Here is a 16,701-nt window from a genome sequence, read left to right on the forward strand (position 1 = left end):
TAATTTGGATACTTGGGTCGGATTGTGGGTTTACCCGTTTTTAAATTTAAAACGGTTAAAAATAAAATTAAAAATGCTAGAGGTATGTTTCGAACTTGCAACCTAACAAAACAAGTACAACTCTTTAACCAACTAAGGTACAAAGACTTTATATATTAAATTTAAACACCAAATTTGATAAATGCGGGACGTTTTAATATTAATATAAGTTCAACTTTTTAACTAACTAATATATAATAATGTTGAGTAAATGGATACTTGGGTCGGATTATGTGTTGACCCACCCATAAATTTAAAACGGTTAAAAATAAAATTAAAAATGTTATCCGTAATTTTTTTCACGGTTTTTTATATTATTACTCGTGCAAATGCACTTTATATATTAAATTTAAACACCAAATTTGATAAATGCGGGACGTTTTAATATTAATATAAGTTCAACTTTTTAACTAACTAATATATAATAATGTTGAGTAAATGAATACTTGGGTCGGATTATGTGTTGATCCACCCATAAATTTAAAACGGTTAAAAATAAAATTAAAAATGTTATCCGTAATTTTTTTCACGGTTTTTTATATTATTACTCGTGCAAATGCACGGGCTAAATGCTAGTATATTATAATAGTTCTCTAATAATTTTTTAGATTTTTAGTTAAATTGATTTATATGAATGGACCTTTATGATCTAATATTATTCTTTTGACAAAATATAAGGCCTATAATTTACTGTCTAAAGGCCCAAAACATGTATTAAAGAATAAAGACATATTCTTTTCATTTATTAAATAGAGGCCTAAGTAAATATTAGAAGGCCGGATTTTTTATTTTTTTTTAACTAATTTATCATATTTGTAAACATAATTAATCATTCACTCTCTTTTCAATTAATCTCACACAATAAACAATTTTTAAGGCATTTCAAACCTTCTTCTATAGTTTAGGACCCATAAATCTAAAAATAAAAAATAAAAAAATCAATGTAATATATAAATACAGTCTAAAAAAAGTTATATTTCCTAAAATCTCTCTTCAAAGTTATGTTTCTAAATTTTTTATTCAACCAAACCACTGTTAACAAATTAAAATACACAAATCTCACAAAAATAGCCCAAAAATAAATATCATTTCATTTATAACATAAGCATTGTTTAGACAATATGTTCTTCAAATAACCATTAAATAGATTATGGTTAATAATACAAATTAATTATGATCTAGATCAAGAGGAGGAGAATGAAAACAGACTGAAAAATCTGATATTTTCATCATATGGATCACAAAAGATGAATACGAACCCTAGCCCTAGCATTCATATTCATTCATTCTAAAGAGAAAACAAGTAGTATATGTACAACACATATATATATATATATGTTCATCATGTTAGAAAGAAACAAAGAGAAAATCATCATATCATATGCTCATGGCTCCTGAACTGATTTCACCTTCTCCTGCCCCAATTCCTTCCTGAAAAACAACATTGCCCAGTTGTTATGAATTAATAATAGAGTATTCGATTCATTCTTAACAAGCGTATGTACCTGCGAATTGGGATGATCATCTTCTTCTCCTCTCGATCGGAGTATTTTGGCTCCACATCCGGGGCTGTCTACTGTTCCAACAGCTTCTTCATCAACCATTACTGCATCTATTCTTTCTCCTCCCACTGAACACTTTGCATCTCTTGATGATGGTACCTACAAAACACACACAATAATAATAATAATAGTTTCAAATTCAAAAAATCCATGTTTCAAATAATCCATTTCTATCAACCACCAACGGCCAACCTCAAACATAGCATCAGTAAGAAGATTCTCTAAAATTGATCTTAAACCACGTGCACCAGTGTTCTTCGCCATCGCTTTCTTTGCAATTAATCTAAGTGCACTCTCGGTAAAGTATAAATTTACCTGTCAAAATATTCCACCTTTACATAATCTGTTGCCCAATAAAATATAATAATTGAAACCTTATATTACTTACTTCATTCATGCTGAACATCTTTTTATACTGCTTCCCAAGTGCATTTTTAGGCTGCATCAGAACCTATAATTTTTCCACACAATTTTCTTAGTGACTCTCTTTTCAAATAAATTACTCAAATTTAAACCTACTTACCTCAACAAGTTGGTCCTCATTTAGAGCGGATAGACTCACTAAAATAGGAAACCGACCAACAAATTCAGGTATCAAGCCAAATGCAACAAGGTCGCTACTTTCAACCTGTAGTCGACAATGCAATTATTTATAGTTTAAAAATAGAATCGTCAAAATATAACAGCACTTACAGATTCTAACAATGAGGAAGCTACAGTAGCATTAGTTAATTCCCCTCTACCAAGTCTCATATTGGCACGAACTGGAGCCCCAAAACCAATGGAAGAATCTTCTCGTCTATGCCAAGGAAAAACATATTTAGATATTATAAAATTCCATCCCGAACAGATCATCTCAAAAGTATATACAATGGGGAAGGTAATCATCACCTTTCTGAAATTGTCCTTTCTAAACCAACAAATGCTCCACCGCATATAAAAAGAATGTCTTTTGTATCTATCTGTCAACATCAACAACCGTAATATTAGCCTATAACCAAAAGAAACAATAGGATAGAGATAACAGTCAAGGCTACTGAACTGGTATGCAATCTCCACGAGGTTGCTTCCTAGCTCTGTTATCAGGGACATTCACAATCTGACCAGATAAAGTAACAATATGAAGAAGCATTAAAATGGTTCTTCGATTTGTTCAGAAAAGAAAGGAGAGACAAGAAAAGATCTTTTAAGCAAATCAAATAATAGAAGAACATCTAAAGGCAGATAATTAACGTACAGTTCCTTCAACCATTTTGAGCAATGCTTGTTGAACACCTTCCCCTGATACATCTCTGCCAATGTTTAAGCTCTCAGCCTACACAGATCACACTCTGAAATTATTGATTTTCATGCTTAATTCATAAACTAAATAACTTTGAAGACCTTTTTGGTGATCTTATCAATCTCGTCAATGTACACTATTCCTTGTTGAGCTGCTTCCACATTGAAATCAGCAGCCTAAAGTTTTCATACTGTTGGTCAGTTTCCTTCCAAAAATAGTTGGTATAAAAGGCATGAATATGAGACAGTAACATTTCTTTAAAGGTGTGCATTCACCAATAAGACTCATCAAGGTCATCGTACCATTAGCAGTTTGTACAAGATTGATTCTACATCCTCTCCAACATATCCCGCCTGGAAAAAAGGGACAACAAAAGGCATTGGTTGCTTAAGTGTCATTCAATCATGCAACAATGTGAATTCTCACAACAAGACATATAAGTCACTAAATGCATAGGCAGGCCTTTAATCAAGTAGCAATTCATAGTGAAAAAATATGATTGTCAAGCCTGAGCACACCCGCAAGATACTTCTTTCCCTGAACCAAATAGAACGTGCGATACTCTGTCATTCTTCAAAGATACCCCAGTTCCTCTTGATCTATATAGTTCTTATGGTCCATAAGATGATGGCAAACATTCCCGCCCTAATTTCCTTTCTTTGCTCAACACTCCGATCGCTAGCCACCCCATATAGAGCATCTAAGTCCTAAAAAATAATCTTTGTAGGTTCTAAATCTCCATTGTCTCATTATTGGGTGACACAAAGATGTTAAGATGCAAATAAGGGGATACTGAATAGAAAAAAAAAATGTTAATGGGTTGGCTACGGTGTTCTGGACAAATGGAGTTTCCAGCTTCTTCTCAGTTTAACAGGATCCATTTGGAAAAGCTTCCACCAAAGTTTATGATAACAAAACTAGGGATCTTAAAAGGTGTCCTTCAAACATAATGGAAAACAGGATCCATTTGGAAAAGCTTCCACCAAAATTTGTTCACAAGGGAAGACTAAATATGCAAACAGCATACATGATGTTAGAAAAAGAAGAGCTCAAACATCAAACCAGTAAACAATCAAACAGTTTCGAGAATTCTCAAAGACTGCAGTCTACAACTAAAAACTTTGAACATCTAGAATAAATATCAACAAGATAATGGTGTGGGAAACTTGCACAAAAGACATTGTTTTAAATGATAGACTAAGTCAAACCTGCCTGAGTTAGAGCTGTAGCATCTGCAATGACAAAAGGTACATTTACCACACGAGCCAATGTTTTGGCAAGTAACGTTTTCCCTGTATATTACACATGGGGAATATTTTAAATAGTAAGTACAATATAAGATCATTAATAACCAATAAACAAATTGCTTTACCTGAGCCAGTAGGACCCAGCAGTAACACGTTGCTTTTCTCAAGCTCTACAAAATCACCATCGTCATCGTCAGGTTCACTTTTAATCGATGCTATGTCAGACCTAGGATTTAATGGTACTCATCACGTAAGTATTGGTAATGTTAAATCTCTCACAGTATAATCAACAACATTTGAATAATTTATCCAACTTATGTGTCATTTCTATTCAGGTAAAGCGGCATGGTGTGTCTCGACACAAGGAGTAGTTAAACTAAATTTAGATGTGATTAGTTGATTATTCAGGAAAATAAAACAGAACAAAATTCCAAGATAGATTTCTGGGAAGCAAAAGAAGGTAATTCACAAACTTTGTTTAGGACTAACAAGAACAGCATGCTTGATATTTCTATGATATGTGAACGGAACTCAAAAAGCCACTTCTCCTTGCAGAATGGTAAATTGGGATTGAAATGGACTCCAAAGTAGGGCAGGGAAAAAAGAAGAAGAAACAACCCAGAAAGTTATTGTTATTGGAATAGTAAGGATGAAAACAAATGAAGTGAAAAAGAACTCACAGCTTGTTCAGGTTGCTATAGCATATCCTTTTGTAGTGATTATGAACAGCAATAGATAGAACCTGTCACAGAATCATTTAAGCTGTCAACAAGAAGAAAACTTTGACCTTAAGACAATCTTTTAGCAAAGAATAAGTATTTTTTTCTTGCTTTCAAAGATCAGAAAGCTCAACTTAACTAGTTTTAGACCTTTTTAGCCTTTTCTTGCCCTATAACAAAATCGTCAAGCCGTCTACAAATCTCCTTAGGTGTTGGTAGATCAATGCCCAAATTTGCCCCACCCCATCCATTCACCTCTTCAGAGCATCCTCCACCACTATTTCTACTTTCACCAGCATCCTTTTGCAAGAGAATAGTCTCACTAATAGGCATTTGGGCTTCACTCCCACCTTTTCTCTCTTCAGTTGTGCTGTCTGTGGCATCACTTCCATATGATCTCAACTTCTCCCAAATTTTAGAACCAGTTCTACCATTTTCATCATCATAACTAGTAAAATCCGATTTATTTTCACTATTCTTAACTCTACCAATCTCAATAAAATTTCCCTGTAAAGGTTCCAGCTTAATGGGTCTGAAATAGAATGCTGTTCTACAATGGGGACATACATTGAGGGCTTGGTAGATACCGGTTTCACCACCGGTGATTGTAAGCGGTCGGGTAGAGAAGATTGCGTGCATAGATTTTGAGCAACGAGGACAGTTCACCTCGGCGCGAATTGGATCAAAATCATCGGAGGTTCCATCCCATTTGTACCTTTCTTGAAACCCTATTAAGACGGCGGACCGACGGCGCCGCAGTTGGTTTGCTGGGTTGTCAAGTGGAGGGATGAAGGACAAGTGATGGTATGATGAGGAAGACAGGTTAAAGGATGCGATTTTAACCGACATGAATCTGAACTTTCTGGTCCATCGAATTATTGCAGACATAATAGTATTCTTCTTTTACCGATTTAGAATCTGCTTGCTTTCATTTATAAGACTATCGTCGTCGTCGCGTGTTCGTGTGTGTGTGTGTTTGTGAGAGAGAGATGCTCGCCGCTCACCAGTTCAAGCTAATCGGAATTCCAGATGAAAATGGTGGCGCCGCCGTGGAGAGAAGCTTTTGTAATATTACAGTAGCGGAAATATGAAACCCGATTGAGATAAGGAAATATAAGCCCCTGATCTTCAATAACACACGCTCAAATCAACCTCATTGTTTATTCATGTAATATTAACACACCTTTTGTGTTTGGAACAATTATATTCCGTATCACGGTTTTTAATTTATATTATTCATTTAAAGACGGTTTTTTGATAGTTGATCGGAATGATATTTGTGTATCCTATATTATTGATGAAAATAAAACATGGAATGTGTTTATCATTCCCGATCATTATATTTCGGGATTTATTTTACTACTATCTTTGTTCTGTTTGGTTTAAAAAAACATATTCTTTTAAAAAAATATATATTAATAAAATTATATAAACATATTTTTAATATTATATATTATAATATATTAAATACTTATAATATTATAAAAAATAAACTTAATTTTTTTATAAAATATGAAAAATAAATATTATATATGTAATTGTGTTTATAGTATTCGGGATAGAATTTTAGTGAGATCGAGTAAGCGTACACAAATATCATCATTGTTTCATCCCGATCAAACCGAGAAAAAATGCCCTAATAGAGCAATTTGAGTCAAAAATCGTAGAGTTAGAGCAGTTCATAGTTAATCGCCTGATGTTACCTATTCTGTTTCTAATAAACAAAATTAAATATATAACATCACTTATATATTTATTTATTTGTTTTTATTTTATAAAAAAATTATGTTTATTTCTTTATAATAATATAATATTTTAATATATTACTATATTTATATTTATATGTATATTATTAAAAAAATCGTTTATATCACTTTATCAAGAAAAATTATAATTAAAATATGGTATAACAGTTTCCTGCGGATATTTTACGAAACTGAACAGACGGAAATGGTAGTAAAAAAAATATTTGAAATCGTGTTTCGGTCTGCACATTGTTATCTCTACTTTTATAAGATGTTTGATTTGATATGCATCTTACACAAGTTTAGTTCTTTATTTACCCTTCGTAACAAACTTTAGAACCTTGTTTCAGTTCTTTGTTTTCTTATATAAGTGTTTTTTAAAGTAATTAACTTAGAATATTTTATTTATGTAAGATGAATTTTAGTCCTAGACTGTATAAACACCATTTAGAAGTAGTATTATATTTATATTTTAATTTGATTTTCACAAGTCTTTCACTATTTTTGTTGTTTTAAAAATGATGTGTATATATTAAATGGAACGCTCAGGGTCCGGAAGTGGACTAAAGCCCAAAACACTAATTTATATTCTATTCATTTTCATATGCTTTAGTATTATAGAGTCATCATATTTTCCTCTACTATTTTTTTTTTCTCAATTTCATTTGCTTTATTATGTGTTATAGGATTAGTATGTCTAAATTGTAGGTTATAAAGCATGGCAAAAAACCGTTTTTGTTTTAATGCCGGTTTCTATTTTTTTTTATAGGCATCCATGCGTGAATTTAACCTTTTGGGTGGACTTTTGATTTCAAATTGTAGGTTTTTCCAACTTGAAAAATATATTTTGTTTCTATAATTATATCAAAAGCAAATTAAATTGTTATTTTCCTAATTTTTATAGGCATCCATGCATCAGTTCATTTTTATTTGAAAACAAACCTTGTTTTAAAATTTTCAAATCTCAAACTAAAATAAAGTGTCCTTTAATGAAAATTGAACACTAGAAATTTTGAACATTTAAATTACTCTTATAACACTTCAATTTTCATTTCATTCTCATACAAGATCTAGACCCATTTTTGTATGGGAAAAATGAAAAATATAATTACACCACTTTATTATAAACTATTTGGCCTATAATAATAATAATAATGATTAAATTTGAGAAGAATTGTGAATATATACTTCCAAAGTGTTTTTCATTTGTCATTTTGCTTTTATGATTTGACCCTTCATGGTGAATTATTTTTTTACTGCAATGATTTTTATTTATGTAGGGTTATTAATTTTTTTTATGTTAATAACATGTTATGGATAAGTCAATTCAGTACTACTGAAGTAGTAGATAACCATTAAATACTTGACTTGCCCCTAATAAATTTTGGCTCAAAAAATCATGCTTCACCATTAATAACCATCTTGTAGGAAGGTGGCTTATTTATCATATTCATTAAAAAAATAACATTATATTAAATTCAGTCAATTGATATAAACCCACATCAATATCAACATTTATTACAATAAACTGTTTATTATTTTTAAATTTTAAATTTAAAAATTAGTAATCCCCTTACAAAGTTATTACCTACAATATAAATTTATTTGTTTCCATTAATCCTTGAAATATACAAATACATAAAAATTAGATTGGATGATGATTGTCTTATGATATCTTTCACCAAAATTAACACCAAAGAAACAGTAATAATATTATATATGACTTAAGGATAGATCAAGGTGTTAAAATTAAACTATAATACCTTTCTGTGTATAATAAAAAAAAGATGAAAAGGTATTAATAATTTAAGTAAGTTTAAAAGTAATATTTAAACACTAATCGTTAATTTCTATTAAAAAAACAAGAATCCTCCCAACCACCAACATGTTGTGTCTTTAATGTGGCTATTTGAAAACAAGCATATTTGTTTTTTCAGTTACATATCTTAATTCAGGTCCAAATCAAATAATGGTTTGAGATAACCAAATGAGAGAAAAGGTTGATATTGGATCTTCAAAATGATCATACATAAAAAGATAAGTAACCAAACCCTATGATCAATCCTCTTAATTAAATAGATTAAACATTACCCATCACAACTACTAATAATTAATTAACCCTAGCTATCCAAACAGATGTCTTTCACTCAATAGACCAAAGATGATCATGAATTAGAACAAGAACAAGAACAAGAACAAGAACAAAAAGAAGAACCTGAATTAATCATAGTATTTCTTAAGGAAGATGATGATCAATGGCTGAGTTAATGTTCTTCTTGGCAAGACTGTGCTTGTTATTATGCATCCAAACCTTTAACACTCTCCTCTTGACTCCAATTTCTTGACAGAACTGTTGAACAATGGATTCCTCTTGTTTCTGAATCTTCCATCCAACTTTCTCAGCAAAGTTTAACATTTTCTCCTTCTGTTCTTGAGAAAACTTTGTCCTGAATCTCTTCTTCCCAACCCGATGATGCTGATGGTGGTACTGTTGGTGGTGGTGGTTATTATAATTATGATGGCTATGAGCTGGTCTGGAGAAAGCCCCACCACCATCTTCTTGTTCATCAGACTCTGAAGGAATGGGACCCATATTGTAGGACATTATCATCTGATGGTGGTGTGGTGCTGATCTTGAGGGAATAAGGGCACCGGTAGCTGTAGGGTACCCTAAATTACTACCCTGATCCGGGGCTGAACCTAAGATGGTTTTATTATGATGATGGGTCAAAAGAAGTTTCCTTTGAGTTCTCATATTATGGAAGTAATCACCAGCTTCTACTTCTTTTCTATGGAAGTTTCTATGGCAGTTACAAGCAGAGCATGTTAATGCTTCAATTGTACCTTCTTCCCCACTTGGCATGAATTCTCCACACCCATCAGTTGCATTCCCACCCATGGAAGCTGCATGGTTCTTTAGACATTCTCTGTACCTTATCACCGCCGGCTTCTTGTATGGCACAACCGCCGCCACCGCCGCCGCCGCCCCATGGTCATGATCAAGAACGTCTACTGCAGCAGAAGATGGGATGAGAGTAGAATTACCATTGGAGTGAATTTGAGGAGCTGAGGAAATGGGTAATTCAAGATGATGGATCATGTGACCACTATATGAAGTGTTGATCGGAACTGGAATATCATCTTCTTGATGATGATGATGATTTGAGAGTTCCATTAGAAAATCTGAGTTGGGTTATGAGTGAAAATAAGAATCAGCTTAATGAAATTTCATCGAACAGGTTATGTGCACAGTAAATAAAAGAAGACAATTACTTACTAAAACTACTACATTTATGATCAAGAATTGATTTGAGAAGATTGAAGAAGAAATGAGAGATTTTTGCAGGTGGGTTCTAAATAATAACAATATATTCAGAGCTTATAAGTAATTGGAGGGACCAAAAAGCAAGCAAAGAGATAATAAAGAAAAAAAAAGCAGATTTCTTTTTAACAGACAAACACACAGTAGCAGTGTGTTTTTACACACACGGATAGATATAGAGAGAGAATGTGGAAGTGATTGCTTTGCTTGCACTATCAGGCATCAAGTTTACGCCATTTATGTCAGACAATTTAGAGAGAGAAAATCATGATTCTTGAAAATACAGAAGATGGTCAGATTCATAAATTTGCAATATTATTAAATTAGGGTTAATTAATTAATTGCATGCATGCTCTAATACTGAATAAATTTAGATACCCATAACCCACCTCAATACTCATGCAATGCATGTGAATAATTTATTACTGAATTTATAAACAATTAGTTTAATTAATTAATTATTCTGTTTATTAATGAATGAAATGTAAAAAGACTGAATTTTTCTTTTCCCTACACCATGCAGTGACCAGAGACTAGACCAATATATGATTACTGTTTTAGAAGAAAATGAAATAGTAAAAAAAGGCACACTTCAAGTTGGTAAAAAAAGTAAAAGTAAATGTAAATATAAAAGGAGACATGTCATGTTATATATATATATATATATAAGAAGGAGAGTCAAAAAGGTGAAGTAATTATTTATGCTGAAAATAGGGTTTGCTTGCAAAATAACTTCTTTGCTTCACGCGCTGGTTTTACTACTGCAGGAAATATTTACCATTTTTATTTCTTCACAGAGGACCCCCACCACCATCTCAATTTTCTGTTTTTTGTTTTTTAAAAAATTAGTTACTTGATGGGTTAAAAATTGAATTAAAAAATGATGTAAAAGTGAAAATGATATGTATATATGGAGATGGATAGTGAGTGGTATTAAAGAGAGATTATTGGGTAGTGGTAGTAGAAGCAAACAGAAGCGTGATGGAGGCTTTATTGGTGGATGTTTCAATAATTTAATTATCAAGTCATTTTCGTGTTTCAATTTTGTCAGTCTATTGTCCTACTAACATTTATCAACATACAAATTATTATTTGTTTTTTACTTTAATTGAAATTTCAGATTTTATGTTTTCAAATCTCACTATTTGACCTTCATTGTCATTAAAATGATACAAAACAAAAATAATAAGTTAAAAATTAAGATGATAAAACGTTTTATCCATTTAGGTGTAACCTCCTATTACTCAAGTTTTGATAATTCAAAACCTTGACAAAATTAAAAGTTATCTTTTGACTATATCAAAATTATTGACTATATTTTTGGTAGCCGAAATATTTACAATCTTTTATCTAATTTAGTCTGATTTAAGTGAAATAACGGTTTTGATTATCGATTCTCTAAAATTTGGTAGTCAAAATTCCTCTATTCGTTAAAATTCGATACTTAAAATTTGTGATATTAATACTTTATTTATAAATTACACGTAAATAATAAATTAACGACGTTTGAAACCATTAAGACAAAATATCGTTTTTATAACATTAACATTAACATTCCCAAAATTGTAAAATACGAAAAACAATATCTAAAATCTCAATTAACACGGCAAATAAATAGCTCCATTTTACCTATGAGCCTATTATTTTTATACAATATTAATATTATTAACTCACATTATTTCATTTCTCTAGTCAAAAGTAGATGGACATGTAATAATAATTATTATTATACCTCTATATATTTACACCCACAAACACAAAAACACTTTATTCTTCACTATCCATTCCTTTATTTTATTCCCATAAGTATAAATATTCCATTAAATAAATCAACTTCTTTAAAATTTTGTCTCCATCTCTATTATTATTATGTTACTTTTTTTCATTATTAATTTTAACCTTTCCATGTACATAAAAATTCTTTTTTTACTAAATTAGTTGATTTAAAATAACCCATATATAACTATTTACAAGACCTTAGTTGTTGTTTTTAATTAATTGCCATTGTTGGTAATGCTTTTTCTGTGTTAAAATAAAGTTGTCCATTCACTAACCAAATAAGTAGTCACATGCAAAGAAGAGAAATCAGATAATAGTTTTAATAATAATAATAATGGTACTGTACAATATATATATATATATATAATTTTTTTTTACAATATTTATTGCTGTATGAAGAAGAAGATGAAGAGGGGCCACCAAGAATAATAAATAGGGTTTTGATGACACACATTTATAATTTCATCACCATTTTCAAGACCCATACATCTCAATCACCGCCAGCCCAAATTAATAAATATTATTACACTTGTAAACATTTTATAAATCATAACCCAAAAAGGAAAAACAAAACCAATATTTTAATAATATTGGTGACATTCAATTCATCTTAATTAATTTGCCCTAGCCAAGTGTCTTGTTTGCTTGGCCTACACCATTGCCCATTTATTACTAAGAAAATAGAAATTTTGTGGATTTGATTTTCTATTACAAAATATATATTGAAAATGGTCACTAAAAAATAAAAGATTAATGGTGTTACTTTATATAGAAGAAAATGATATATATATCTTTTAGCTTCCACAGTTGTAACAATGTTAGACAAACTTTTAGCCATGATTAGTCATTTCTAGAACTTAAAGCCCCCATCCCCAGGCCCCCCCCTTCACTTCCTTTAAGCCTTTATGTAATAATAATAATAATCATTCTTCTTGTTTCAAATGCATGCTTCAAAAGCACACGCCTAACTCTATTTCTATTTCTTTCAAATTATACACTAATTAATATGATAATTACAAATTCAATATATATGTTTTTATTTCAATTATTAATAAGATATGTTGTTAAGTGGTAGGTAGAGTAAGAACTTATGTTTGAACTTTGAAAATCATAAATATATTATTTGGTTGCCCTAACCCACGGTGAAAGGCAACTTTGAACTCATGACCTTAATAATAATGTTAAAATATTTAATTAATTAAATTAGATTAAATTATTTTTAATAAATTTAAATACAAAATTATTATATATTTTTATAGGGTGCCAGGGCAATGGAAGGACTGAATTTAAATATATGAGTAATCATCTCTTGTAACAATTAAATATAATAAAAAAAAAATAAAAAAAAAAATTGTAAGAGAAAAAAAAGTAAAGTATAGCCGTTGGGAACATTCCCACCACCTTTAAATATTTGTCTTCTCCTCTAACTTAAATACCAACACCATAATAATAATAAGAAGAAATGGCCATAAACTTATAGAATATATATATAAATAAATAAATAAGATTCAAAGCCAATTTAAAGTCACATCACAGAACCCTCACACATAAAAGAAAACAGTACTAGGCCCATTTGAAAACAATGTTTCAAACTTTCAGTCGAGTACAAAATTTTCAAATTTATGTAGTTAGTTATTTCAAATGTTAAATAAATAAATAAAACTGTTTTTTCAAATAATTTTAGTTAAAGCTTTAGATTGTAATTTTATGTTTCCGGGTCCCACTATAATTTTTTTTCACAATCCCTTAGTCTGAACTGGGTCGGGGCGGGCTGGCTGGCTGGGCTGAGTATAGAAGATCATTATTTTACAAGTAATAAATTAAAGCAATATTCAATTTCCATTTTTTTATTACAAGAATATCCACAGACTGGCTTAATTCTGATTCTCACATCTATATATAACATGAACATTATTTTTCATATTTATATATATAGTGATAAACAAGGTCACAATATCTATTATAAACAATGGAATAAAAATTTAATTAATGAATGAACTGAGATCTATTGAAGATTAAGAGACTCATTAACCACTCTATTAATTCATATTTATATATACACTGATAAACAAGGTCACAATATCTCAATTAACAGTATTCGCAACCACCAATGTGAATCGGATATGCTTTCCTCCTTCGACAATATTCACAAACTCGCCTAGTGTAAAAGTCGAACAACCAATGTGAAACGAATATGCTTCGACAATATTCACATATATTCGATCTAATTCCCCCAACCCACTTTCTTTTGTACCAAATATCAAGTGTAGGACCTTCTCATTTGTTCTTTATGTATATATTATTTTTTGAAGAAAAAACTCAATTTATCTTTTTATAGAGTTATTCAATTATATTTTATAAAAATGTTATAACGGTTGATCCAAGACAAGAACAGATAAAGTGAGTGGATTTGAAACAAAAAGTTGTACCAATTCAATAATGAATCTTACCTTACATATGTATGTACTTTAAATTGCTTTGGTTTGGTTTATAAGTTTGCGTGTAAAAATGTTTCCTAGAGAGCTTTTACAGCATGATACAAATGTTTTTTCATCACTTTTCTTTCTTTACTATGTCTGTGGGGGCCAGGTCTAGGATTTCTTATTTCTTTTATATCAAAACAATATTTATATGTTTCAAAATGGGTCATTTATAAGTTTGAAATATATAGAGAAACAAAAACTTGTTTCAGTTTCCAAATAATACACCATTCATGAACAATAAGAGAAGAAGAAAACACAACTTAATATTATAGAAATAGTATTAGTCATCAAATAACAAGGTTCGAGCCTAAGACAACCTTATTCAGCAACAACCAAATATAAACAGAAGCACCAATTGCAGCGCCCCCACCAAAGGTCAAGAAACCAAAACCATCCCTAACACAATTTCACCTGCAAAAAATAAAAATAACGAACTCATTAGTTTTTACCCCCATCTATTTGAATGAATATGATTGTTCTCAATTCAGGAGGAAGGACTCTAATCCTACGTGAAAACTCAGAAATTCAGCACATTTTCACCAATTCAAGGTGAAATATGGAGTTGAGTTCTTGCACTCCTTTTATCTTGTCTAGGAGACTCATATTTGAGGAAAACCATGTTTTGTTAAATCAGAAATGATCAACTAATATCGTAAGTAAATTGCTCCCCGTTATTCAATCATTTGATAACCATAGTAGTTTGGAAACAATGAAGAAATTCAATCATATCATGAAAACCAAAAATAGATATGTGAATTTACAATGTAGATATTACTAGTAAAAAGATTATAAGGGTCAGGATTGTAAACTTGGGTAGATGAAGATATTAATATAGTGTAACTACAAGTTGTGTCTTGATTATTGAATGAAAACACAATTTGTAGTCTGTTTTTCATCTATAGTTTCACAACCAACTAGGCTTTCTTTTGAATATCTGAATTAACGTTATTGATTCATGTCATTCTAAGCACACCCTAAACGGGTTCTTCTTTAGATGATGAGTGTACATGAGATGAAGAAATACATCAATGTTTAATAGATGGAGCAAACCAGAGTATTCAACAAGCAGAATTATGAAGGTAAGACATTACAATAGAAAAAGCAACCAAGACAAGAACAAATAGGAGGAAGAATCAAATCAATGAGATATCATCTTCCTGCATTCTTCTTGTGATTCCACTGAGTTAGGGTGCTAACATTTGGATGAGTTTCAGAAACTTTTTATGAAAAATGACACAGTAAAGTTACACAATGAACCATGGGACAAACTTCCAGATACTAATTCAGATTTACCTAGTTGATTTCAAGTTTTGTTCCATTTTTCAAGCAATACAGTTTTTTTCCGTAAATGTTTATTTTCTTCAATCAGTAAGGATGCAATCAAAGCACAAGAGGATATAATTAATCATCAACAACCACGAAAGAAATCAATTCCACGCTTAACTCTAATTTCTGAGAAATAGGTCCAATGTGTTGGTAAAAAAATAAGATTTTCTCTAACTAAAACAAGGGAACAAAAAACTTTTACTGTATCAAAGGAATTGGATTATGCCTTGTGAATTGATTATTGAATGAAAGCACAATTTCTAGTATGTTGTTCATCTATGGTTCCTCAACTATCTAGGCTTTCTTTTGAATCTCTGAATGAACATCATCGATTCATAACATTCTAAACACACCCTAAACACGTTTTTCTTTAGATAAAGAGTGTACATGAGATGAACAAATACTTCAATAGATGGAGCAAAGCAGAGTATTCAACAAGCAGAATTATGAAGTTATGGTGCTAAGAACAAATAGGATGAATCAAATCAAGGAGATATCATCTCCCTGCATTCTTGTGATTCAATTGAGTTATGGTGCTAACAATTGTTGAGGGGAATCATTTGGTTGAGTTTCTGAAACCTTTTTTTTTGTGAAAAATGAGACAGTGAAGCTACATAATGAAGCTTCCAGATACTAATTGAGATTTACCTAGTTGATTTCAAGTTCTATTCCATTGTCTATATAAGAAGATTAAACATCAATTGAAACAATAAAGGCGTTTTTGTAAATGTTTATTTTCTTCTATCGATGCAAACAAAGCACAACACGAAAGAAACGAATTCTACGCGTAAGAAACCCTAATTTCCTTGAAAAAGACCGAATCAAAGGAAGTGGAGGGGGGATACCATGTGAAGGATTCTTCTCAGTGAGAGTGAGAAGAGGAGGAATGAGAGTGCGAAGGGGCGTAGATCTTATCGTAAGCATACTCGCCAACGCAGTAGATGCTAAAGGCGACGACGGCTATGCCTAGGCCAGGAAATGCGTGTCGGAACTGGTTCGATAACATCGGATGCTTCCTCCATTCATCCCTTCTTTTGAAGAATTCTCCTGTAGGACCTAGTGGCTTTCCCATCTTCTCTCTCTCTCTCTATTCCAGATCTCTCTTCTTCCTCTCTTTCTTTGCTCTCTCGATCTCTCTCTCACCATCAGAGCGACGACTGTTAATGGGCCTAATCCGTATTGAACTGGGCCATATAA

At 31.2% G+C, this 16,701-nt stretch overlaps 3 protein-coding genes across 3 annotated transcripts; all 3 read right to left on the bottom strand.

The window, feature by feature from the left end:
• Nucleotides 1-1,245: 1,245 nt before the first annotated feature.
• On the bottom strand, nucleotides 1,246-5,934 carry LOC124945110 (CLP protease regulatory subunit CLPX2, mitochondrial). The gene is made up of 15 exons (XM_047485487.1): nucleotides 5,000-5,934; nucleotides 4,811-4,872; nucleotides 4,256-4,356; nucleotides 4,096-4,175; nucleotides 3,186-3,236; nucleotides 2,985-3,059; nucleotides 2,839-2,916; nucleotides 2,644-2,700; nucleotides 2,493-2,563; nucleotides 2,295-2,400; nucleotides 2,125-2,229; nucleotides 1,990-2,052; nucleotides 1,794-1,916; nucleotides 1,545-1,700; nucleotides 1,246-1,470 (listed from the first exon to the last, which is right to left on the bottom strand). The coding sequence occupies exons 1-15, from the start codon at nucleotides 5,735-5,737 to the stop codon at nucleotides 1,417-1,419; spliced, it is 1,920 nt and encodes a 639-aa protein (XP_047341443.1). The 5' UTR covers nucleotides 5,738-5,934; the 3' UTR covers nucleotides 1,246-1,416.
• A 2,669-nt stretch (nucleotides 5,935-8,603) lies between these two features.
• LOC124910299 (zinc-finger homeodomain protein 3-like) lies at nucleotides 8,604-10,107 on the bottom strand. Its single transcript, XM_047450925.1, has one exon. It carries the CDS (start codon nucleotides 9,767-9,769, stop codon nucleotides 8,831-8,833), a length of 939 nt encoding a protein of 312 aa, XP_047306881.1. The 5' UTR covers nucleotides 9,770-10,107; the 3' UTR covers nucleotides 8,604-8,830.
• A 4,307-nt stretch (nucleotides 10,108-14,414) lies between these two features.
• Nucleotides 14,415-16,646, bottom strand: LOC124910300 (NADH dehydrogenase [ubiquinone] 1 beta subcomplex subunit 3-B-like). Its single transcript, XM_047450926.1, has 2 exons — nucleotides 16,350-16,646; nucleotides 14,415-14,589 (listed from the first exon to the last, which is right to left on the bottom strand). The coding sequence occupies exon 1, from the start codon at nucleotides 16,574-16,576 to the stop codon at nucleotides 16,367-16,369; it is 210 nt and encodes a 69-aa protein (XP_047306882.1). The 5' UTR covers nucleotides 16,577-16,646; the 3' UTR covers nucleotides 14,415-14,589; nucleotides 16,350-16,366.
• Between the last annotated feature and the right edge of the window lie 55 nt (nucleotides 16,647-16,701).

This window comes from Impatiens glandulifera, chromosome 7 (genome assembly GCF_907164915.1).
Source record: "Impatiens glandulifera chromosome 7, dImpGla2.1, whole genome shotgun sequence".
Classification (NCBI taxonomy): domain Eukaryota; kingdom Viridiplantae; phylum Streptophyta; class Magnoliopsida; order Ericales; family Balsaminaceae; genus Impatiens; species Impatiens glandulifera.

Bases quoted from the DNA above. Each gene is read 5' to 3' on its own strand.
- LOC124910300 (XM_047450926.1), bottom strand. From the start codon at position 16,576: ATGGGAAAGCCACTAGGTCCTACAGGAGAATTCTTCAAAAGAAGGGAT.
- LOC124945110 (XM_047485487.1), bottom strand. From the start codon at position 5,737: ATGTCTGCAATAATTCGATGGACCAGAAAGTTCAGATTCATGTCGGTT. The intron at 4,873-4,999 runs GTCTAAAACTAG...ATTCTGTGACAG, and splicing joins GGCAAGAAAAGGCTAAAAAG to GTTCTATCTATTGCTGTTCA. The intron at 2,401-2,492 runs GTGATGATTACC...TCCTTGGCATAG, and splicing joins GAAAGGACAATTTCAGAAAG to ACGAGAAGATTCTTCCATTG.
- LOC124910299 (XM_047450925.1), bottom strand. From the start codon at position 9,769: ATGGAACTCTCAAATCATCATCATCATCAAGAAGATGATATTCCAGTT.